Source organism: Schistocerca piceifrons, chromosome 6 (assembly GCF_021461385.2).
Source record: "Schistocerca piceifrons isolate TAMUIC-IGC-003096 chromosome 6, iqSchPice1.1, whole genome shotgun sequence".
In the NCBI taxonomy this organism is placed as follows: Eukaryota; Metazoa; Arthropoda; class Insecta; order Orthoptera; family Acrididae; genus Schistocerca; species Schistocerca piceifrons.
In genome coordinates this window covers 23843818-23869437 of record NC_060143.1, presented here as the reverse complement: position 1 = coordinate 23869437, position 25620 = coordinate 23843818, and the positions used below count along the sequence as shown (strand labels likewise).

General features: G+C 37.3%; 1 protein-coding gene across 2 annotated transcripts in view; it reads left to right on the top strand.

Annotated features, from left to right (window-relative positions):
* Positions 1–25620, top strand: part of LOC124802693 (muscle-specific protein 300 kDa) — a 601574-nt gene that overhangs the window by 280170 nt on the left and 295784 nt on the right. For both annotated transcript variants that reach the window (XM_047263634.1, XM_047263633.1), the window contains exons 34-42: positions 234–1733; positions 3951–4094; positions 4191–4330; positions 4711–4909; positions 7276–7437; positions 9441–9605; positions 9703–9862; positions 10897–11185; positions 17488–17694. In XM_047263634.1, the coding sequence (XP_047119590.1) occupies positions 234–1733; positions 3951–4094; positions 4191–4330; positions 4711–4909; positions 7276–7437; positions 9441–9605; positions 9703–9862; positions 10897–11185; positions 17488–17694 (2966 nt within the window). The remainder of the gene's footprint in view (positions 1–233; positions 1734–3950; positions 4095–4190; positions 4331–4710; positions 4910–7275; positions 7438–9440; positions 9606–9702; positions 9863–10896; positions 11186–17487; positions 17695–25620) is intronic.

The following is a 25620-nucleotide window of genomic DNA, read 5'->3' as shown; positions in this document are numbered from 1 at the left end:
AATTTTTGCAGTAGTAACAGGTTACAGTAAATATATACCTGTGAAAAAATCTCCATACATATAAAAAAGACATGACAGAATTTTTTCCAGAGTTTTGTTTCCTTATTACATCTCATTTTTATTACTAGAGGTTAAATGTACTTGCTGATTGCATTTTTTTTATATTCTAAGAGAGCTTTGTTCTTATAATTAATTGTAAATTTGTATATTATATGTGTGTTTGATCTTTTCAGGTGAGAAATGAAACAGTGAATCAGCTAAACCTGTCTACCATTGTAGATAAAATTGCAGAGATGAAAGCATTCCAAAAGCAGGTTCAAACATTTGAATCAGAAATTAGAAATATTACAGGTGTCGCAGATGAAATAACAAAAGAGAATCCTGAGTCACGAGTGGGGCAGTATGTCAGCCATCTGACAGCAAGATATAAAGCTGTTCTTAAATTTGCAAATAATTACATTGAGCGTTTGGAGGCACTCAATACCAATAGAGATCTATATCAGGCCTCTGTTAAAGATGTGGAGAAGTGGTTGGGTGATGCTGACAAAAAACTGAAATCGTATGAAGAAATATTTTCAGCTCCAGCAAAACCAATGCAAGTATACCAGGCAAAATTAGAAGAGCTGAAATCTTTTGCTGAAGAGAGAGAAAGGGGACAAGTCCTTCTGAATAAGGCAGTGGAAACTGGAGAAGCATTATTCTCTGGGGTAACTCCTGAAAACAGAGAAATAATACGTACGGAACTGAGAGTGTTGAGAGATGCTTCAGAGACATTAATTGATAAAGCAAATGAGATACAAAAGCGTATTGAAGGGATCATGATGCACAGATCATCATTTGATGACAGTTACACACAAGTGTGCAAATGGATTAAGGAATCTGAGGCAAAACTTGGCAGCAAACTAGAATTAAAACCTACTCTTAAGGAAAAGAAGCTTGCTATGCACAGTTACCGTTCCCTGGCCCCAGATGTTGCAACACATAAGACTATTATGAACCAACTCCAGGAAAAAATTGTGAACCTATCTGATTCAGAAGCAACAGCTAAATTCAATGATATTCTTACCTCCTATGAGAGATTAGCAAAAACATTGGAGGATCGAATTAGTGATTCTGAGAAGCACGTTACTGATCATGAAATATATCTGCAGATGTTAGAAAAATGTCGTGACTGGCTCAGCTCTTTGTCTGCCGAGGCTGCAGCTGTTTGTGATGATACGTCTGTAGAGAAGGATGGTGCTGATGCCAGGCTCGCCATAATTGAAGATATCCTTCAACAGAAACCTGAAGGTGACCAGCTGATTGATAGCTGTTATAAACAATTGCAGATTGTTTTGAAAGGAACTGATATATCTGGTCACCCAGCCTTGCTAAAGGAATTCGAGGAACAGAAAACAGCCTGGGAATCATTCCTTGCTAATTGCGTTAACTCACAGAATAAACTACGTCAATTGTGCTGTAAATGGACAGAATTCGAGGAAGTTGTAGATGGTCTTACGAATTGGATAAAACAGAAAGAATTGCAAGTGAAAGACCAAAGTCTTCGTAGTACCCAGGAAGCTAAGCAGGCACATCTTGATAAACTGAGATCTCTTGAGGAGGAGATAACAGCAAAGGGAGATGAGTTCTCCAATGCTAGTGAGCAGAGCCAGTCTATAGAAGGGGAGTCAGAGCTTTCTGTAAAAGTATCTCGACTTCTCACACGTTACCAAGCTCTGAAGAACGCCACAAAAGTAAGTGTGCATATTTTTGTATTATTTTTGTTTTCTTGTAAATTGTGTAGAAATTGTTTGTGTTGGCCTTTAAATAGAGTACAGGCAATCCTATCATTGGTAATATTTTGTGATATTGGGAAATTTATCTCTTAACTTGGATGAGGGAATGCAATGAAAAGAGTTGATGGTATTTTTCAACTTTAAAATTGTGAACATCCTTTCTCAGCTTATTATGTTAGTCTCAGAACTGCATTGAGCTTTCTCTCACTTATTCTGTTCATCATTTGAGAAAATTAGTGCAAAATGAGTGTGTGTATGTTTGCTTTTTCTGCCCTCAGCTTTAGTTACTGTTTAGGAATGAGACTTCTTAACAGATAAATATTATTTATGGACAGAGACTCAGACCCAGAGCCTTGCCTTTCTTAAACAATGATTGTATTGTTTTTCAAGCTATTCTAACAAAACTCATGACTCGGTTCACATTTAAGAATGTTAGAATCTTACATTAACAGTTTCTGTGAAAACACTTACGCATCACAACAAAAAGCATAAAAGTTTTGTACTAAATAGTGAAAGTACACATGAAATTAATTTCTCATATTCACTATCTACAGTGAACCCCTCTCATACTGTGGCCTGGGTAACCTACCTTCCCTTATCCAACCTCTCCCATTCCATCCCTCTCATCTGCCTGTAGAAGGAACTAATGGTTCTGAAAGCTAGGATTACTTCTATGTTTTGCATGTCTATCAGCAGTAGTAAACATTTTGCCTCCTGGAGGTAAGTACTGACCAGAAATTCTGTCTCTCATTTATTAGTTTTCTTAATAGAAGTTTCCTTTTACATTTTTTGCAGTTTATCTATTTTCTTGTGACCAACTGCAAATTAAATTTATGCAACTATGGAAGCTTGTAAAAATTTGCATATATTTCATTTACAGTTAACTGAATTGAACTCACATTTCATGTGAATGCTGTAATTTTTGTAGCCCAGAGAGAGGAAGGTAACTGGAATTATGTAAATGACAGTCTGAAAACCTTAAATCTTCTGAACAATATTATGAAAAAGATAGAATGTTACTTGCTGTATAGATGACACATTGAGTTGCAGTCAGGCACAATGGAAAGACTGTTACACATTCAGCATTTAGTGAAAGCCTCCTTCAACAAGGAAAAGGAAAACACACATACACACACACACACACACACACACACACACACACACACACACACACATTTCATATTCACACAAGCAAGCACTCCTCATACACACATGACCACTATCTGTGTCTGCTCTTCTGGCCAGAGCAACTGGAGATAGCAGTCATGTGTGCATGAGGTGTGCTTGCTTGTGTGAATGTGTGTGTGTTTTTGTTTTCTTTTCTGAAGAAAGCTTTAGCTGAAAGCTCAGTATGTAACAGTCTTTTCATGGTGCCTATCTGCAACCCAGTGTGCCATCTGCCATCTGTATGATGAGTAGCAATCCTTCCTTTCCAAATTTTTGTGGATATTTCACTGTTAGATACTTTGAAATTAGATAAGGTGGCCGTATGGATCCTAGCTGATTTACCATTCATTGTGTGACTGTCATTCTTTGAGAGAGAGCAGTTATCACATGAAATGAAAAGTGCACCTTTGATAACACTCTTTATTAGTGCCAATAGTTAACAATATTCTGCCTTCATTGTTCTGCACAAATGTCTACTCTTTGAAATGATTGATTATCTACTACATAGGAAATAACTTAACAGCTCTAGTGAACTTTATGGTTAATTTAATTTTAACAATGCTGTTGAAGGTACCACATGAAATCTTCCAAGATCCATTTAAAATTTCAGCTTTTCTGCATGTTTAAGCTGTACTGACTATTTTGAGTATCCCCTCACCCCAAATTCCTGTTCTAGGGCTGGTGTCAGTATGGTTTTTAATATCTCAGAAATTGTGCCCCTTGACAAACTAATATGCTACCATTAATATTTGTAACTTTTATATTCACAGTCCATCAGATATGTGCCCAGTTTCAGTGCATTCTTTAGAATATGTATCATTTATAGTGACTTCCTTGTTATAAGATAATATCACTAATTTTTCATCTATAATTTTGGCCCCTTATGGAATTGATGTTGAGGATCGTATTTTGAGAGTGCTATAAGTCTGATAATTCTCACGTGAGGGCATTTGTTGTTTTGTGTGCTCTCATGAAATTTATGTTTAAAAATGAAATTCTGATATGCAGGAAGCTGTGTCACGATATGAGCAATTTGTAAAGGAACACAGAAGTTTTAACGACGAATATAATGCTTTCTTGGAATGGCTCTCTAAGGTTGAAGATGAACTGAAGGAACTTAGTCAGATTGTTGGTGATCTGGCAGTATTACAAGTAAGAGCTCTTGTTTTCTTTTTTTCTCCTTTTCTGCTACTATGAAACAAACATTATAGTAAGAATTGTTGATTATAAATTGTACGTGTGCTTTAGGATCGGCAAAAGAAAATTAGGGAGCTCGCTGATATCAGATCCAGGGAAAGCCCTAAATTTGATTCACTGCTGGACAGTGGTGAAAAACTTTATGCACACACATCACCTGACGGAAGGGAAATTATCCGACAACAGCTCAGGTGAGGAACTACACAGAAAAGTTAATATTTTATGAATATATGGACTTCTAGAATGTTAATGATGGTAGAAATTTCATTGGAGTTGAAGTAATATTTAGATGCAGCTGACAGTTTTGAGTTTTTTTTTCAGTTGTTGAACTTTAATCTAGGCAGGTGTAGATAAGCCATAATTTTATTATCAAGTGGAAATTCACATAGGAAAGGACCAGACACTTATCCTCTTCCTGCTTGCTTCTTAAACTGCTTGAAGATTGTGAACACCCTGATTATGTCATTGGGGTAATTCTGTTTTTACCCTAGGCTCCAAGATTTTGTAATTTTCATCTGTAACTGTAAACATCTTTGGAAGTAAGCTGTAACCTACATTTTTTTTTTTCCAGGACACTGCGCACCTTATGGGACAACTTTTCTGATGATCTACAGGCTGCCACTCACAAGTTGGACCAGTGTCTAATGCAGTTTGCTGAGTTCAGTCTGTCTCAGGAACAACTGACAAAATGGCTGAAAGATGTGGAACGTGCCATGATGCAGCACACTGAACTGAAAGCTTCTCTGCAAGAGAAAAGAGCACAGCTGCAGGTACCTATACACATTGCAGTGCTATGTTGCAACAGGACTGCTTTGTACTCATAACTTACAGTAATAAACAATTGCCTTTTAATTTTGTTCCGTATTGTGAAAATTGTCACTGATGGATGGTGAAGAGGCTAGATTCTCATATAAAACAGATTAAGCAATAAAATCGCTACAACATTCTTTATTTGTTTGCCTGTAATAGTGTTACAAGAAGTGCACTGAGGTGAAAAAAGTCATGGGATACTTCCTAATATCGTGTTGGACCTCCTTTTGCCCAGTGTAGTGCAGCAACTTGATGTGGTATGCACTAAAAAAGGAAGTCCCCTGCAGAAATATTGAGCCATCCATAATTGTAAAGTGTTGCTGGTGCATGATTTTGCGCGCCAACTGACCTCTCGACAATGCCCCATAAATGTTTGATGAGATTGGTGGTCAGGCCATTTGCTCAAATAGTCCAGAATGTTCTTAAAACCAACCGCGAACAATTGTGGCCTGGTGATATGCCGCATTCTCATCAAATTCCATCATTGTTCGGGAACATGTAGCCCATGAACAGCTGCAAGTAGTCCCAGGTGACCTCGGTATAACATATTTCATTGGACCATGAAAATGAAATAGTTTTACCAGGATTATTGTTATAATGAGGTTTTGTTATTGTGAAACAGAGTAAGGAGCCATGTTTTCGTGGCTGAGAAGTACATTACTGCAGTACTCTCCAGATGAAAAATAACATGAAAAGACAAATAATAAAACACATTTTGTTCACTTCATATATTAATATTGTACCTGTAGAATATCTTACTTTTTTGTACAGAAAAATTCACTATTTTCCTTTGTTTCTTTTTTCTTAAAGATTCTCTTGTGAATATTGTCTTTATCTTCTCTAACGAAATCTACTGCTGTGCGGAAACACTGGGGATTGAAGATGCTACTTGTTGAATGCTTTCCAACTGACCTATTAGCTCCATCAGAGGAGGGGGATTCACACTTGTCACATCACTGTCATCGTCAGAGTCTTCAATAGGCCTCATTGTCCACTGACAAGTATTCAACTACTTAATCATCTATGGTTTTACCAGTAACTCCTGAATAAATCTCCAGATCACTTTGAATATCATCCTGTGTTATTTCATCCACCACAACTTTCTCACCAACATCTTCACTCTCAGAAATTCTTGCATTTTTCCAGCAGTTCACAATGACATTCGGCTGTACACTGTTCCAGGAACTAGCAATCATGTCAGAAGCCTGTTTCACATTGAAACTGTAGGGATTGCTCACCTTTCTTTCAGTATTTGTGATCACATGTTGTACTAAATGTGAATGGTATTTTCTTCTTAATTATCCCCATATATAGTGGCTGAAGAATCGAAGTGCAGTTTGAGGGAAAGTAGCATAGTTCAAGGTTCTTCAACACTGGCTCATTATTATGCGCACTACAATTATCCACCATCAATGCTATTTTCTTGTTCTTCATTGACATGTCTTTATCAAGCGAAAGCAGCCACTCTCTAAAAAGAGTAGACGTCATTCGTACTTTTTGATTTGCCTTGCAATTGACTGCAATAAAAGAAATCACATTTACAATGCGACTGTAGCAAAACATTACAGCTGAAGCTATACTGCACTGAATTAACTTATAAATTAAAGGAAGGTAAAATAAAATGTATGTACCCTCTTACCTGGCAAGCTTCTTACATTTTTGAAGCACCTTGGGTTTGCAGATCATCCAATCACCAGTGGTGTCAATTTGTATGTCCCTGATGCTTTGCTGCAGAGAAGAACAGTTAGTTGTACTTAAGACTGCTTCCTTCCTTTACACTTTTCTCCTCTAAAGGCCATCGTCGTCTCTGGCATCAGTTGATAAAACAATCCTGACTCATCTGCATTGTACAAGTTTTCAGTACTGTATTTTTCTAACAGTTTAAACATGGTATTTTTCCTCCAAAATTCTGCATCACCTAAAGGTGCTGATTTTTCTACTCCTGAAATTACTTTAAACATGTTCCCATGCCTGTCCTTAAATCTTTGCAACCACCCTTTACATAGACTTACTCTAACAAATAGTACCATGAGTGCCACTGAACATGACATACTCATCCAACAGGAAATCACCATCCAGCGGTGTTACGTGGACTCATTCCATGAACCTTGCAATAGGGAAAGAATTCTGGTTACTTGATGCTACCATTGTTCAGTTCTGCAGAATTAATTCTGCTTAATTGATTAACATTGTGTGAGAGACACTTGTGTGAGTTGGAGGAGGATTGTGCTTTACATAATTTTCAATCTCTGGAAGTTAACATATATAGATTTTAAACATATGCTATAGTGTGCTTTTGCTAATATTGCCTTTACTATTATTTCAGAACCACAAGATCATGCACCAGGAAATAATGTCACATCAGCAGTTGGTGGAATCTGTTTGTGAGAAAGCCCATCAGTTAGTTGAACAGACACAGGATAAGTCTCTTAACATATATCTTCAGTCCATAAAGCAGCTCTTCCAAAATATTGTAATAAAATCACAGGTATGTTGACAAAATAGAATAATATTTGTCACAAAAATATATTATTTGCTTTTCTCTGCAGGCTTCAAATATTTAAGAAAAAGCCAAAGCTTTTGCTAGATTTTAAGATACATTTCCTCAAAAATACAGGTCTCTCAGAATTTCAAAGACGTGATCATAGAAACATGTGGGCTGTAATGTTAACAACAGAAATAAAGTATGAGGGTTGTACCAAAAGTAAGGTTCCCTGTGAGCTACAGCCTGGAGGGAAGGTGCTAGGCTAAATCCGACAACAGTGTCGCGCGCAGTGGTTCCCCCACTCTCGAGCCAATTCGTCCGCGGTTCACTATGTTGCTCAGTGTTGGCTTGGCAGCCGTCAGACATAGAAGTGTTGATTACCACTCCCACCAAGTGTGAGGTTCGAGCAGTACTCCAGTCTCTCCATGCAAGGAAGTTACTGCCCATGGAGATTCGTGGGCAACTGACTGAGGTTTATGGTGAAGAGTGCACGTCCTTTCAGCACGTCTGAAAATGGTGCAGGGCTTTTGCTGAAGGTCGTATGGAAGTTCATGATGAAGAACTGAGTGGAAGACCGCCTGTTTCGGATGTGATTGTCCAGAAGATCAACAGTGAGCTGCTCAAAGATCGGAGGGCACGGTCCGTGAACTTGTTGAACACATTCCTGTAGCTTCTCACAGCATAATTGAAAGAACTTTTAACAGAAACGTTGGGTTATCGCAAGGTATGTGCTCGCTGGGTCCCCCGGATGCTGACTGATGGACACAAGGAGCAGCGCCTTGACTGTGCTTACAAGTTTCTTCAACAATGTGAGGGGGGAGGCAACAAGGAGAAGTTTTTGGACTCTATCGTCACAGGAGAAGGAACATGGGTGTTTCATTAGATCCCAGAAAAAAAACAACTATCTCGTCAGTGGAGTCACTCCAGTTCACCACCACCAAAGACATTCAAACAAACGCAGTCAGCAGGAGAGGTTATGGCAATTGTGTTTTGTGATCGGAAGTGGGTACTTCTCATTGATTTCATGCAACCTGGGGTGACAATAAAATCAGACAGATATTGTGAAACATTGACCAAACTCCGGTGAGCAATCCAGAATTGCCAGAGAGGACGACTGATGGAGGGAGTAATGCTTCTTCACGACAACGCTCGACCCCACGTTGCTCGTCAAACACAGGAGCTTTTGAAGAAATTTGGGTGAACTGTTATGCCCCATCCCTCGTACAGCCTGGACTTAGCTCCCAGTGATTATCGCCTCCTTTCCAAGCTAAAGGAACACTTAAGTGGCAAACTCTTCAAGTACAGTGATGAAGTCCGATCAGAGGTCACATGCTTCCTCATGGATTAGTGGGAGACTTCTTTGACTTAGGAATACAAAAACTGGAACACCGTCTTCAAAAGTGTGTTGAAAAAAAATGAATACTGCTGAAAAATAGACAAAAGTGTAAGCTTTTCAATGATATATAAATTAATAACGATAAAAAATAGAGGAACCTTTCTTTTGGTACAACCCTCATAATAATTAAAAAATTACTTTGAGTAATTTATAATTAACAGTATGTGACATATGATCATACCTTTTTTCATATATTGCATTGTTGTGGGGAAACAAACAAGTAAAATAAATTTTTATACTATACAGATACACAGTATTTTCCTACTAGTTTGATTTTTTTACTTAAAGTTTTACTTCTGGTGTAGTTTCAATCCTTTGTTCCTATGTAATGTTGTTTGTCTTGTGCTCGCTTGGCTAATAGACTGTGATTGAGTAAATCAGCGTCTCACAGCCTGTGTTTCACTTGGTGCCACACTAGGAATCCACACAGACTTGAGTTTTTTGATGCTCAGTGATGCGATATTGTTAAAGGAGTTCACCATTTCTGTCTTTTTGTGGATCGTGCAGCTTCTGTTTGTTCATTACTTCTATACCATATCTGGTTTCACGTAATTTCCTTCACCTTCTTCTTTTATTCTTACCCTGTTTTCATAATGGTACTGATTTGCAGGACTTGCTGGATAATCTTGAGGATTGTGCACAGAAACACAGTCAGCTCAGCACGTTGTGCAAGGATTTCAGAGATTGGATAAGTTCCGAAAGAGATAGCGTACATAACTGTGATGATGTCAGTGGGGAAAAATCTGACATCAGCAAAAGACTGGCAGCGATTAAGGTAAAGTCTGCTAAAATAAATGTGTCTTGGGCTGCACAGTTTTTCTTAAGATATTCAGAAAAATGAAATGTTTAACATTTTGTTTCATTTCTTCCAGGATCTTCGAGAAAATCGAAAGAAGGGAGAACATCAGCTATCACAGATTAGAGATCTTTGTACAGAAGTAAGCAAGAGTACTGCACCAAAAGGAATAACCATCCTAGAAAAAGAAGTTTCAGATTTGGAGTCCAGCCTGAAGCAGCATCTTGAAAACATAGGTATTTCAGGAATTTTAACACAGAATATGAGCAGCTAGCACACAACCAATACAGCATCTTGAAAACATAGGTATTTCAGGAATTTTAACACAGAATATGAGCAGCTAGCACACAACCAATACACACTTTTTTATCCTTTTTGATTGGATTAACATTCAATAGGTTGTCAAATACTTTCCTAACTATCTAGGATTTATAAATACAGGATGATGCAGGATTATGTTACCACTGAAATGGAGTGAATATGTATCTACTGACAATGTAAAATATTCATATGTAGCGTAATAATTGGTGTATAGACATATGTATTTGAAAACTATGATCACTCCTTATTTAAAAGATTTTTTTCGCTTCATGATCATAATGGAATTTTTTTGGTTTTGCTTCTTAACAAACCACCTTAATATCAGAATTCCTTCCACTACAACAGCTGTGTGTCTATTCATTGCATATATTTATGACAAAAGAGAATTTAGTTAGTCCCTTTATTCACAAAAGGGGACAAAATTTAAAAACTGTGTTGTCTGTTCTCGTAATTTTTGACACACATCTTTTTAAGAAAAGAAAGAAGAGTTAGTTAAAGGAAAATCTCTGGAATCAGAATTGGAAGTTTATTGTCTCACAACATAAAAGTTAAATAAATGATTTATTGTATGAGAGACTTGTCAGCAGTAAATCACACTAAATTTTAGTTTTATGGTACTTTGGAGTTATATAATGTAACTTCAGTACATCATTTAATATCACACATTACATGAAAACTGAATCATTATTAAAATAGTTCTTTGTGGGTTTGTGTATTTTAGTGACAGACAAATAACGTATCACTATGGTGGAGAAACCTCTGGTGTTGGTGATTTAATTTCTTTTTAGTTCTTTATTATTAGATCATTATTGTTGTTGTTGGAAGGGTGGTCAGGCATAAGATCATACTGATTCATGATAATACAGTTGGTATATTAGCTTGCATGTAGATTGATAGTAAAATACAATTCACATTTTTTCTACATCTGTTCACTAATCTTGTGTTGCAGATGGCATAGAAGTTAAATTAGATGCTGCTCTGAAACAATGGCTTGAGTTTGAAGAGCAGCTTGATAAGCATACAAAGTGGTTCCGTACAACAGAGGCAATATTCAGAGACCAACAGCTGCAGGCATCATTGGCAGAGAAAGAGGAACAGCTGAAGAGTTACCGTGACAAACGTGACCTCATCACTTCCAAGGAGCATGAAATTGATGAATTCGTTGATCGATCCCATGGACTGCTCCACTGGAGTGGTGCCGACCGAATTAAACCTTTGATATCACAAATAAGTAACAGGTACTTTCATGACATATTTACCCTTAAAATTGTGATACATTTACTTCTCCACACAGTTTTCGATTTTTTCATATTTTGACACAGTTTTTAAGCTTCTTGTTACCTTTATTTGGTATTACTTTGAGTTCAAAGACATTTTGTCTGTGCATTAATGAATACAGATTTCTTATCTTACTTCTTAACAAGCATTTAAAATTATGACAGAATTGCTTATCTATACTTACCTTCAGGAGCTGACAAATGAGAACTGCTAATAGACCAGTACAAAAATTCACGACACTATCCTCACTTTCCAGACTAATAGTTCCTGGCTCATGAAGAAGAGAGGGGTGAGTTGTGGAAAATTAAAAAGGAGGAGCAAGTTGCTCATACCCAGAATAAGAGGGATCCACCTATTTTGAGGTCAAATGGAGACAAAGATCTTAATCTTCCCTCATTCTCAAAACAAACTGGTCCCTCTCATCCTGAATCTCAGTAGCCTGCTCTTCCTTTTTAACCTTCCACGGCCCATACCCCTCTCCTCCTCAAGAAAGGAACAATCACTTCCAAAAGCTAGGATAGCTTGTTTCACTTTTGTGCATGACAGCAGTACTGATATTTTATCTCTTGAAAGTAAATACTGGCAGCAATTCTGCATCATAATTTTAGTTTTCTGAAGTGAATTTTCCTTTTGATACAATTCTTACTGAGAGTATCATTTTACTCAGTTTGTAAGTGATTTATTGAGGTTGTCGGTTCAGGTTTAGATCTGCCATTAGGTAAAGGAAAATGTATTAATAGTCCATTTTTTTATTATTTCATGTTTACCTTCATAATGAATAATTTAGAACTTACAAATTAGATTAATAACCATTATTTTCCATGTTTTTGCAGTTACTCACTTTTTCCAACATTCGACATATTACACAAAAATGTTTGCATTGTAGTTTGTTAACATTATTCCTACAGTAAACTGGACTCTGCTGCATCAATCAAGTATTCCGGGTCCCAAATAACTAAACATTTTAAGAAAAATGTACATAGAAGCCTCTGAGAAAGGGTCTCTGTTGACTGGAGCTGATCCAGGTGCAATTGGCTTAGGAAAATTTATTGTAAAACACAGCCAGTGGAAGAGAGAAGCCAAATATCACATAATGGTTACACTGGTATGGATGCTGTGCAAAGTTGTCAACCACTTCTCACCCAAGTACTATTGGGGAGATGTAGTGGAAAATGGACATGTGCTTTGAATGAAGAAATACTATGCCTTTACTTTAAGAGTTAGTCATGGAGGGTGAGCAGTAAATGAGTACAGGCAAGATTACAATCACAGCTCACAAGCACATTTCCAGGATTCTCTGGAATACAATAGTCAGTGTGTTGCCAATTAACAGAGACTCATTTTGGGTTTTGATGTGATACCTAACGCTAGAAAACTTGCCATTTGACTGGAAATGGAAAGAATGCTGTAGCCAAAGACACATATGGTCATGCCTGTCTAAGAAACAGCAAGTGAAGAAATGACCATACGAAATAAAATAACTACAATTGGATCAAATTTGATTTAAAGTTTGCAAACTGAGATGACAAGAGTGATGATTGAATTCAAAGGAACTGATGCTAGAAAATGGCCTCCATTACACCCAAAAATGTAGTTCAGTGGTGAAAAAAAAAGATTAGATAATACATGGTACAGTGACATTAATGTGACCACCGCCTACGTTCAAAGTAAGTGTGCAGTGACCACTCACAGGTAGCAGATGGCAGGTCTAGCAGTGGAGGGCATATAAAGTGTGTCATGAGGACATGAAAACCAGTGCAGTCAGTGTTGTAATGCGGAAACAGAGTCGTTTATCTGACGTCCGAAAGGGGATGATCTGAAATGGCTAAGTTTAGGAACTGTTCACTTGCCACCACAGTTGAAGTATACCTTGTGTGGCAAAATGGCACTATTCAAAACCGGCACCAAGGCAACACCGAGCCCTAGATGACAGGGGTGAGCAATGGCTGCTGAGATGTGTACGGTTGAATAGACATGCAATTGTTGAGCAACTGACCACCTGGATTAACCAAGGGGGCCACCAATACTGTCGTCTCAGTGACATTTCGGTGAATATTGCAGTGTATGGTCTTCCACAGCAGATGCCTGGTTCGTACACGCATGCTGATTGCTGTTCATCAGCATCAAGGGCTAGAATTTGCATACCAGTACCGCAAGAGGAAGTCCACTGAGTGACAACAGGTGGCCTTTTCAGATGAATCACATTTTATGCTCCACTGGACAGATGACTCTTGGCTTGTACAGCATGAAATGTCTGAAAGCAAACATGCTGCAACCAGGAGGGAGTGTTACAGTCTGGGGAATGTTTCTGTGGTATTCTCTGGGTCTTCTCATCGTTCTGGAAGGCATAGTGTATCAACAAAAGTATGGATCTATCCTTGGTCAACCCCTACATGTAGTTTGTTTTTCTTCGGCATGATGGCATTTTGCAGGAGGATTCTGCAATATGTCACACGGCTTGCAGTGTACATGCATGGTTTGAAGAGCACCAAGACAATTTTACCATACTCCCTTGCCTGGATTTAAACTCAGTTGGCAATCTGTGGGTCCACCTCGATCAGGCTGTTCATGCCATGGAGTCTCATATGAGAAACCTAGTGCAGATGGCCATGGCATTGAAGTCGACATGGCTCTACATCCCTGTCGGTACCTACCAGAACCTCATTCACTATCTTCTCGTGCTGCAAATATTGGTTATTCAGGCTTTTGACAGTTGGTCACTGTAATGTGACTAGACAGTGTACTTTCATATTTGGGGATGAGCGTATCTTGTAGTATTGTGGTGCACTCACCACTCTGACATCAGTTGGATCAGTCATGTGACGAGAATAATCACCAAGAAAAAAATATCATTAGATCTGTAGCCATCAAGGAGCAGGGCTTACTGAACAAGACTGAAGACTGGAGAAGAGAATTCCAGTGCTTGACGCGTATGTGGTGTAAGGCCAGAAAACTAGGAACAACAGGAACAATATTATAACAAGATCATCAGACATCTGAAAAAGTGCACCAATGAATGTTCTTCTACACTGAAACAGAATGTCTGTAATGTCTGTTTGTGTCTATGGTTGCAGGACAAGGAAAAATAAAGTGAGTTCTCTATTTTTTCAAATTGGATAAAATTTTTACTATGGACTGTGTGATTGTCCTGAGGCAAATATACATTCTGCGTGAGTGCCATGAAGACAAGATAAGAGAAATTAGGGCTTGTACAAAAGCATATAGGCAGTCATTTTTCCCTGGCTTTATTTGCAAGTAGAGAAGGAAAGGGACTGACTAGTAGTGGTACAAGGTATAATCCGCCACACCATATGGTGGCTTGCAGAGTACATGTCTATATGTAGCTGTTGATTAGGCAACCAAGAATAGCTTCAAAATCAGTATTGTCCCATCGAAAGAGCAAGTAACTTTTTGGAACTGACAGTGTTAAAGATTCTGCCTAACTGGAAGTCAGCAGGTGCCAACAGGATATGAAACTGCTTGTGAGAAAGATTCAAGTCAAGTGTCTAAGTCAAAAACTGACTGACCTTATTAATTACGCGCTTAAGAATCCAAGAATGGAACCTCGTTTACAGACACAAGACATCATATACCCGATCCTGAAAAACCCGCAAACCAACAAGAGCTTGTAGCTAACCATTACATAATGTATGTGCTAACTAGATAATTACATCAAGACTGTCACTACATATTGGGAGATGTAGTGGGAAAATGTCACTGCCAAACACAGAAGTCACCAACATAGCAGACCACATTTTCAAGGCAAATGGATGGAAAAGCTATTGTGGATATAAATAAGAAACACAAAAGTTGATTAGTCAGTCCCAAAGAAATTTCTTAGGGACAGAGTTAATTACCATTAAACCATTCGGTCTCTCAGGCAGACTATTGTACACCACTGCTCTTCAGCAAGGAAGAAACACTTAGTATTGCCTTGTAAATAATAGATTTCAGCTATCATTCGTCCTTTTTAAATTTTATTGGCAGATCTAGATATTAGCTAGAAACTAGCCGTTCTCAATGCACTATCATTTTTGATCAATGCATGTAATGCCTGTTGGTCAGGCTTCATCCACAGTTCATTGAATGTAGTATTCAATGAACTGAGGACAACGCCCGACCAACAGGCATTACATGCATTGATCAGAAATGATAGTGCACTGAGAATGGCTAGTTTCTAGCTGAAATCTATATCTGCCAATAAAATTTGAAAAGAATGACTAATAACTGAAATCTATTATTTACAAGTCAATATAATAGCCACAGAGTGCAACAGTCTTCGGAATGGAAGGTAACCGGGTAACGCATAGTATTGATAGCATAGCCAAAAAAGTGAATATGTGAATGCCAAAATCTTTGCATGGACATCTTAATGAATTAAAAGAAGTTAATTTACGCACGTCATAATACTGGACAACTTGCAGGATAGTTGTGCACGCTTCCCTTAAGAGACCAAGCAGTTGTAACAAGGAACAAGTGCATCGTTCATTTAGACTACAAAAGAAGGCAGGCAGAATAATAAAAGGTATAGGATATAGAGCCTCTTGTAGGCATGTTTTCAAAGAATTAAAAATCATGACACTACCATCTTTATACATATATGAAAGCATATGTTTCTTAAAAGAACACGAGGAATTTTCTACATTAAACAGAGAATTTCACAATTACGAAACAAGGAATAGGAATGATTTCCACGGAGAAATTCATAAAACAGCTATGTATCACAAAAGTGTACTATACCAACCCAAAATCCTCTACAGTGCTCTCCCCAAAGAACTAAAAATAATACCAAAACTGCACATATTTAAAAGAGAATTAAAAAACATGTTATTGAGCAATAGTTTTTACAGTATTGAAGAGTTTATGAATCGTTGACAATAAAAGCGCAGTTAAAATTTCCCTGACATAATAAATATGTGTAATTGCTCACATTTAAATACTTGCTGTTTCTATGAAAGTGTGAAACAGTGTTAATGTAAGAATGTAAATAATCTTTGATGTGAGAATCACTAACTTTTTTTTTTGTACGTTGTTATCCTACTTGTATATTTTTATGTTAATGTTCTAAAAGTTCTATTAAAATTGTGATGTCTAAGTGACAAGTAAATTCATGTAATGTTTATTGACAAGTCCTATGTCATTTCGATGATGTACTACAAGGACGCTAATAAATTGAATTGAAATTGAATTGAATCGCAAAAGACCTGACATAGATTTTCTAGATAAAGCTATCTATTGCACATGCCTTATGAAGTGAAGTTGTGAACAGTAACAAGTAGATGGAGAAAATTAACAAAGAACTGAAAAGATGTAACTGTGACAGGGACATTGACATATTATATGTGTTTGTAGAATACCAATCATTTCAAATGTGAGTCATTCCCCCCACGTTGCATGGATGTTTCAGGTATTTGAGCTTGGCAAAGGCAGTCTGGAGGTTGATGCAAAAAGCTATGAAACTTGCAATGACAGGAGCAGTCAGGAAATTCTTTGGGGGGGGGGGGGGGGGGGAAATAATAAAAGTGACAATATTGTGCCTCAGTTTTCAATAATTCAAACATTACTTTGCAATATGAAGTATTCCATTGTATGTAAAATTTTAATAAAAATCAACATAATAGAAATATTTATAATAATAATTTCTTCATTTTTCTATTTGCAAATATTGCGTTAAATTCACAGAATTTCAGTTGCATGCTGTATATACTGTCCTTTAACTTTCGAATTAGAATCTCGAGAACTGCTGTTGTCCTTTTGATTCAGTTTCGATTTTCTTATGTGTGTGTCTAAATGTTCTCACTAATTATCCACTGCTACAGTTCAATGAATGCAACATTAGAGTGTCCTACAAAGGATTTAGTTTCTGGTGCATGTAAAATTTCTGACAAATTGAGTGATATTAATTTTTTATTGAAATGATTTTATGTGGTTTTTAAGATTATTACATTTTTGCACTTTTAGCAATGAAAATTTCAAAAAATAGGACTGATGAATCATCTCTTTCCATATAGATGAATAAGTAGGTAATACACTGTATTTTTAAATTATCCAATTATTTATGAGGAATGAGGGAGTCATTAACTATAAATGCAAATTGGAATGGTCAGTGCATTTAACTCATTCATCCCAAATGAAAATACAATCCTGAATATTGGTTTTGTGGAAAAAATCAGTGTTAGACAGATTAGGGAAAAGTAACTATGACTCTGAAATGAGTAAATTTTAAATATGTAGTTTAACTGTCACTAATCTGTTATTTTAGGTACCAGTTACTCCATGTATTAAGCAAAGAAGTAATCAACCGGTGGCAGAGCCTGGTAGACGACCATCGAGCTTATGAAGAACGATTGGCTGAAACGGAGGCATGGCTTTCCCCTTTGGAAGAGCAGCTGGAGGCCATGAAAGTTACACCTGGTGCACCAAGCAAGCTTGCTATGCTCCTCACTGAAAAGGAACAAGCTGCTCACAAGTTAGTTAAACAGCAATCTAGAATCCCACCATTGAAAATAAAATTTACGGAGTTAAAAGATATTTCCGTTTTTAGTGATACAAAAAATACAGCATTAACATTTCAGTAAGTGTCTGTTTAAATTTGATGTTCTGGAACAAACTGTGTATATGCCCAACAAAACACTTCATACTCTTGTCTGCAGAAAATAAGTGCATTCTATTGTCTCCCTATTATTTATTCTTTCCAATGAGATCAATGCAAATTACAACATTTGGGTATTGGTTAGGAGCAAAACAAGCCCCTGAGTTGGGAACCAGGACTTCTTAATTAAATTTTCATCTATTGAATCTCATGTCATATACTGACAGATTTGTGTTCTTTATCCTTTTTATGCAATTTTCATAAATTTTACTAAAATTTTGACTTATTTAGTTTTATTTTTATTTTCCTCTATCCTTTCTGTTACTTGTCTTTTCAGTTTATTTTGTCTTCATCATTTTATTGTCTTTCTCAGTCCCGATCCAAAACCCATATTAAAACTATTGTAGATTAGATTAGTACTTGTTCCATAGAGCATGAATACGACACTTCGTAACGATGTGGAACGTGTCAGGTTAATAAAAGGTGTCTATAGAAGATATTACATTAGACAAAATATTACATGGCACTCAATATTTTAAATTTTTTTAAATGCTATATGGCTATCTGTCAGACTTTTGATGCAATTAGGTAAGTGACCAAAGACTTTTATGGCAGCATAATTAACCCCCTTCTCTCGGTCGGGCACACAGTTTTAATCTGCCAGGAAGTTTCAACCCCCTTCTGAGCCAAAGTTAGATTTAACCTTGAGTAGTGAAGATCATCCTTTCTCCTAGTTGTAGCCATGTACACTGCTATTACTTTTGAATTCATTCGGATTGTTAATAACAAATTTCATAAGTGAATATACATATTGTGAGACTACAGTGAAGATTTTTAGCTCTTTAAATAAGTGTCTGCAGGATGATCTTGGATGAGCTCCAGCAATTATTCTGATTACACACTTTTGTGCAATGAACACTCTTTTACTCAATGATGAGTTACCCCAGAATATGATGCCATACGAAAGCAGAGAATGAAAATAGGCGTGGTAAGCTAATTTACTCAGATGTATATCGCCAAAATTTGCAATGACCCTAATAGCATAAGCAGCTGAACTCAAATGGTTCAGCAGATCCTTAGTGTGTTTTTTTCCAGTTCAACCTCTCATCAGTGCATACACCTAGAAATTTTGAATATTCTACCTTAGCTACCGATTTCTGATCGAAGTCTATATTTATTAATGGGGTCATTCCATTTACTGTGTGGAACTGTATATACTGTGTTTTGTCAAAGCTTAATGAGAGCCCATTTGCAGAGAACCACTTAATGATTTTCTGAAAAACATTGTTTACAATTTCACCAGTTAATTCTTGTCTGTCGGCTGTGATAGCTATACTTGTATTATCGGCAAAAAGTACCAGCTTTGCATCTTCATTAATAAAGAATGACAAGTCATTAATATATATTAAGAACAGCAGAGGACCCAAGACTGAACCTTGCAGCACCCCATTCTTGATTGTTCCCCAGTCTGAGAAATCACCAGTTTTTTGCATATTATGTGAACTATTTCTTTCAACTTTCTGCACTCTTCCAGTTAGGTATGATTTAAACCATTTGAGCACTGTCCCATTCATACCACAGTACTTGAGCTTATCTTGAAGTATTCCATGATTTACACAATCAAAAGCCTTTGATAGATCACAAAAAATCCCAAGGGGTTACTTCCAGCTACTCAGAGCATTTAATACTTCACTAGTGAAAGTATATATAGCATTTTCCATTGAGAAACCTTTCTGGAAACCAAACTGACATTTTGTTAAAACTTTATTTTTACAAAGGTGTGAAGCTACTCTACAATACATTACTTTTTCAAGAATTTTGGATAAGGCAGTCAGAAGAGAGATTGGGCGGTAGTTGTTGACATCAGTCATATCCCCTTTTTTATGCAGTGGTTTAACAATGGCATACTTCAGTCTATCTGGGAAAATGCCCTGCTTCAGAGAGCTATTACATATGTGGCTAAGAATCCCACTTATTTCTTGGGAACAAGCTTTTATTATCCCGCTGGAAATGCCATCAATTCCGTGTGAGCTTTTATTCTTGAGAGAGTTTATTATCATCCTAATTTCAGAAGGAGAGGTGGGTGGAATTTCAATTGTATCAAATGGTGTGGGTAAGGCCTCTTCCATTAACTGCCTTGCTTCTTCTAATGAACATTTAGATCCTATTTTCTCTACAACATTTAAAAAATGATTATTCAAAATGTTTTAGACTCCCAGCTTGTTGTTTATCAAGTTTCCATTCGCTTTAATGGTGATACCATCATCCTGTACTCTTGGTTGTCCTGTCTCCCTTGTAATAATATTCCAAATTGTTATGATTTTGTTATCAGAGGTATTAATCTCGGACATGATGCACGTGCTTCTGGACTTTTTAATAACCTTTCTTAATGTAGCACAGTAGTTTTTATAATATCTGGCTGTTTCTGGGTCATTACTCTTTCTTGTTGTTAGATACAGTTCCCTTTTGTGGTTACAAGATATTTTTATTCCTTTAGTAAGCCAAGTTTTTTTGCATGGTTTCTTATTATTGGATTTAACTACATTCTTGGGGAAACAGTTTTCAAATTCTCTTACAAGTGTATCATGAAATAAGTTATATTTTAAATTAGCATCGGGTTCCTTGTACACCTCATCCCAGTCTAACTGCTGAAGATTTTCTCTGAAATTTCTAATTGTTGAGTCATTAATTGAACGCACAACTTTGGAGGGTAGTTTTGAATTATTGAATGGAGCTGTGTCATATACTGTAACTAGCTGAGCATCATGATCAGACAGCCCATTCTCAACAGGACAAGAATTTATGTTTTTAAACCTATATTGGTCTATAAAAGTGTTATCTATCAATGTGCTGCTGTCCTTTACTACCCGAGTAGGAAAATTAATGACAGATGTCAAATTGAAAGAACCGAGCAAGACTTCCTGGTCATTCTTCCTATTACACTCTTTCAGTGAATCATCATTGAAGTCCCCACAAATAATAATTTGCTTTCCCCTATCTGACAGATAGCACAACAAGGCATCCAAGTTTTCCAGGAATAAATGGAAGTTTCCTGAAGGGGACCTATATACTGTTACAATTATAAAAGAGCCCTCCTTCAGTTTAAGTTGACAGGCACATGCTTCTATATGTTGCTCTAGACAAAACTTTTTTGTATCTAAGTCATTCTTCATATTTCTTTCAGAAATCAGTTGTTTTTAGATTGTTTGAGGATGTTGTGATAAGTCTGGTAAAAAAGCAATTAAAAATGTTTGTTTCGTAAACAGGCTCCTGTTATGATTCTGCTTTTTAGGATTAATCTATTAGGATTATTCCTTGGGAATCCCAAAAAACAGTGGCCATCACCTTACTAGCTGACAAAATGGTCTTTGCCGTCTTCAGTGCACTTTCACCAGCCTTTGACCATTGTCTTGATTGTTGTTTAGACTGTGGTGTATAATGATGGATTCAGGTTTCATCAAAAGTCACAAATTGGTGCAAAAGTATTGCAGATTGCTATTAAACATCACCAAATGCTGAAATGTTGTGCCAGCTTCGCTTTTGGTCAGCTATGAGTAATCGTCCCATCCACCTCACACACAGCTTCTTCAAAGCCAATTCTCCGTGCAGGATATTATGCTCTTGCCCAGTTGACATGCCTACAGTCTCAGCAAACCCACAAATTATTATTTGGTAGTCTTGCATTACTGTATTATTAATTTTGTCAATGGTTTCCTGTGTGGTGACCTGAACTGGATGGCTGGAATGCATTTCAACTTTGGTGCTTGTTGGATCACATTTAAATTTATTAATCTAAAAGTAAATGGTGTTCGATGATGGTGCAGAGTCTTTGTGAATATCATCCAATTCTATTTTGATTTATGTAGCCAGCTGACACACTGAGCAATTCAGACGGCTCTCAACAATGAACTAGACATTGTTAAAATATTTTATGTGATCCTTGGAATAATCAAACTTACCATGGCTTTATATTTAGTAATGTGCAGAATGATATTTAACCAATGTTGTATTGCATTGTATTTTTATGAGTCCTGTTATTACAAAAGCAGCTTATACCATGACATTGAACAAAGTCAGCTTATGTGTGTACAAGTGAAAGTGGTTTCTCTGCATACATATTTAAAATCCCACATAATATACTTCATTAATTCAAATATTTATATCGTACACTTCATACATATAAATATTCTTCGGTGGAGTGAAAGTAGTGATGCTGTAAATATTACTTTAAAAATTTTGACATCAGTACTTGCTTTTATGTTTTTTGGATGTTTGTTATAGAGTTAAAATTTGGTGTGGAAAGTATCACTTTGTCAAAGAGATGTCTTAATTTTGATCATATGTATGTTGTTTGTTTTGTCTCATAAAGTGATCAGAACTATCAAAGCTTTTTAATCTACTTTTCTTACCTCTTAAATTTATTTTAAAGAATATGAGACCCTAAACAGAGCTTTACCTAAGTCTCTAGGTTTACATCCAAACTTGATTCTAATGGCCCTTTTTTTGCTTTTTAAATGTTCTGATAATAGATTTAGAATTTTCCCAAAATGCGACACGATATAAAATGAGAATGAAAGTAAGCATGATAAGCACTATTTACTGTTTCCTCACTACAGCAGGATTTTAGTAAGCAACAAAGGCAGCAGGTTATGTTTAATTTTGTGTTATGTATGCTTATTCCAATTTTGTTCTGTAGCCATAATCATAAGAATTTAATTTCTGTACTGTTACCAACTGGTTCATTGTTGATAAAGATAAATGGGACATACACTATATGATCAAAAGAATCTGGACACCCCCAAAAACATTTTCTCATATTAAGTGCATTGTGCTGCCACCTACTGCCAGGTACTCCACATCAGTGACCTCAGTGGTCATTAGACATCGTGAGAGAGCAGAATGGGGCGCTCCGTGGAACTCACGGACTTCGAACGTGGTCAGGCGATTGGGTGTTACTTGTGTCATATGTCTGTATGCAGGATTTCCACACTCATAAACATCCCTAGGTCCACTGTTTCTGATGTGATAGTGAAGTGGAAACATGAAGGGACACATACAGCACAAAAGCGTACAGGCCGACCTCATCTGTTGACTGACAGAGACTGCCGACAGTTGAAGAGCGTCATAATGTGTAATAGGCAAACGTCTATCCAGACCATCACACAGGAATTCCAAACTGCATCAGGATCCACTGCAAGTACTATGACAGTTAGGCGGGAGGTGAGAAAACTTGGATTTCATGGCCGAGTGGCTGCTCATAAGCCACACATCATGCCGGTAAATGTCAAATGACACCTCACTTGGTGTAAGGACAGTAAACATTGGATGATTGAACTGTGCAAAAACGTTGTGTGGAGTGACGAATCATGGTACACAATGTGGCGATCCAATGGCAGGGTGTGGGTATGGCGAATGCCTGGTGAACGTCATCGGCTAGCATGTGTAGTGCCAACAGTAAAATTCGGAGGCGGTGGTGTTATGGTGTGGTCATGTTTTTCTTGAAAGCCCCCTTGTTGTTTTTGCTTGACACTATCACAACACAGGCCTACATTGATGTTTTAAGCGCCTTCTTGCTTCCCACTGTTGAAGAGCAATTTCGGATGGCGATTGCATCTTTCAACATTATCAAGCACCTGTTCATATTGCATGGCCTGTGGCGGAGTGGTTACACAACCATAACATTCCTGTAATGGACTGGCCTGCACTGAGTCCTGACCTGAAACATACAGAACAACTTTGGGATGTTTTGGAAGGCCGACTTCGTGCCAGGCCTCACTGACCAACATCAATACCTCTCCTCAGTGCAGAACTCAGTGAAGAATGGGCTCCCATTCCCCAAGAAACCTTCCAGCACCTTATTGAACATGTGCCTGCTAGAGTGGAAGCTGTCATCAAGGCTAAGGGTGGCCCAATACCATATTGAATTCCAGCATTACCAATGGAGGGCATCACAAACTTGTAAGTCATTTTCAGTGAAGTGTCCAGATTCTTTTGATCACATAGTGTACATATCCTTGTTCAGAGGATTGTGAAATTTTTTGGGCACTAGTTTTTTTTGCTATATATTACGAGCTCATTACGTTGTGTGCAGTTGCTAAGTTGTTTTGTGACAGTTTTCACTGAATGCTGTAGTTCTTCCTTATTTTCTGCTTTTAATAGAACTGTTGCATCCTGTGCAAATGTGATCATTTTATATGCATCCACATTTAAACCTAGATTGCTAATGTACAAAAGGAACAGAAGTTGTCCCATTTCTGATCCATGGGGTACAACATATTTCATTAGTTATACCTTGATAAGTGTTCAGAAATAGTTTTAAGGTTGATATTTGTTGTGACTCGCCAATCTTTCAAAGTGCCGCCTCGCAGTTACGTGCATCCTCTACATGCGGTGCTCTCTGCCAGCGATGCAGCAGCCGCGCCACCTAAGCGGCCAGCCTGCCAGCGGCCGCTTGACTGGGGCTCAGTGCTGATTTGACTGTTACCGTGTACACATGTCTTGCTTTGTCTACTTGCTCTGTTACTTACATGTACTGTGTCGTTTTTGAAATATATGTGTTCAACTTGACATTATAACAATTGGCGATGAGGATGGGATCCTGCGTCTTTGTCCTTTGCTGAAACGTGCTCACTTCTGTCCGTATATTTTCAAAAACGACACAATACATGTAAGTCACAGAGCAAGTAGACAAAGCAAGACATGTGTACACAGTAACAGTCAAATCAGCACTGCGCCCAAGTCTAGCGGCCGCTCGCTGGCTGGCTGCTTAGGTGGCTCGGCTGCTGCATCGCTGGCAGACAGCGCCGCATGTAGAGGACGCACGTAACTGCACGGCGGCACTTTGAAAGATTGGCGAGTCACAACAATACTAGAGTGTGAGATGCTCATCACTTGCTTATGATTGCTCAGGAAGGAACTGATCCAACTGTTGGTTGGTTGGTTGAAGGTTAAGGTACTAAACGGCAAAGTCATCAGTCCCTGATTCAGCTGCTGGACAGATTTCAAATACCATAGTTTTCAAGGTGTGACAGCAGAAATTTATGGTCCATCACATGAAACACTTTTGATAGGTCAACAAATACTCCTGTGTCTTGTCCATCAGTCTTAGTATTCAATTCATTGCACTCATAAATGACAATCACCAGTATTATTGACCTCTTATTTCAGAATCCGTTCATTTATTACAGAGACTTTTGTTTTTATTTAGAAATTCCGTAATGTTCTCTAATATTTTTGAAGTGTAAGAGGAAACTGTGGTGGTCTTGTAGTTATTTACAGTATCTCTCCCACCTTTTTTACCTGAATTATTGAATACGTTTTAAATGCATTTGGGAAAGTGCTAAGTTTAAGTGAACTGTCACGCAAGTGTGTAAGTAGTTCAGCTAGGTGTGGAGTTCTCTTCTGTAAGATTATTGTATGTGTATCATCAGTGCTTGCAGAGTTCGAGTTTTTTAGCCCTTTTATTGGCTTTGCTACTTCATCCTGTGTGACTGCAGATATACATTTATCTACTATATGTGCTTATTTTATATTTATTGAATTGGGTATTCATATTTGTATTTGATTTTATCACATTATCTGAAATTATTTAACCACTCCACATTGAAAAGCTTTTAATACTTATACCAACGAAAAGAGACAGGAAACAATAGCCATCATAGAAAGCTACTTTCTATAAATAAAGTTGTTAGGCCCTTATTGTGTCTTGTGTCTATTATTTGTATACGTTTTAGTGCAGAGGTTCTTTTCTTTTTTTTAAAAAAAAAATTAAGATTGGATTTGGAGCTTGAACAAACAGTTCTA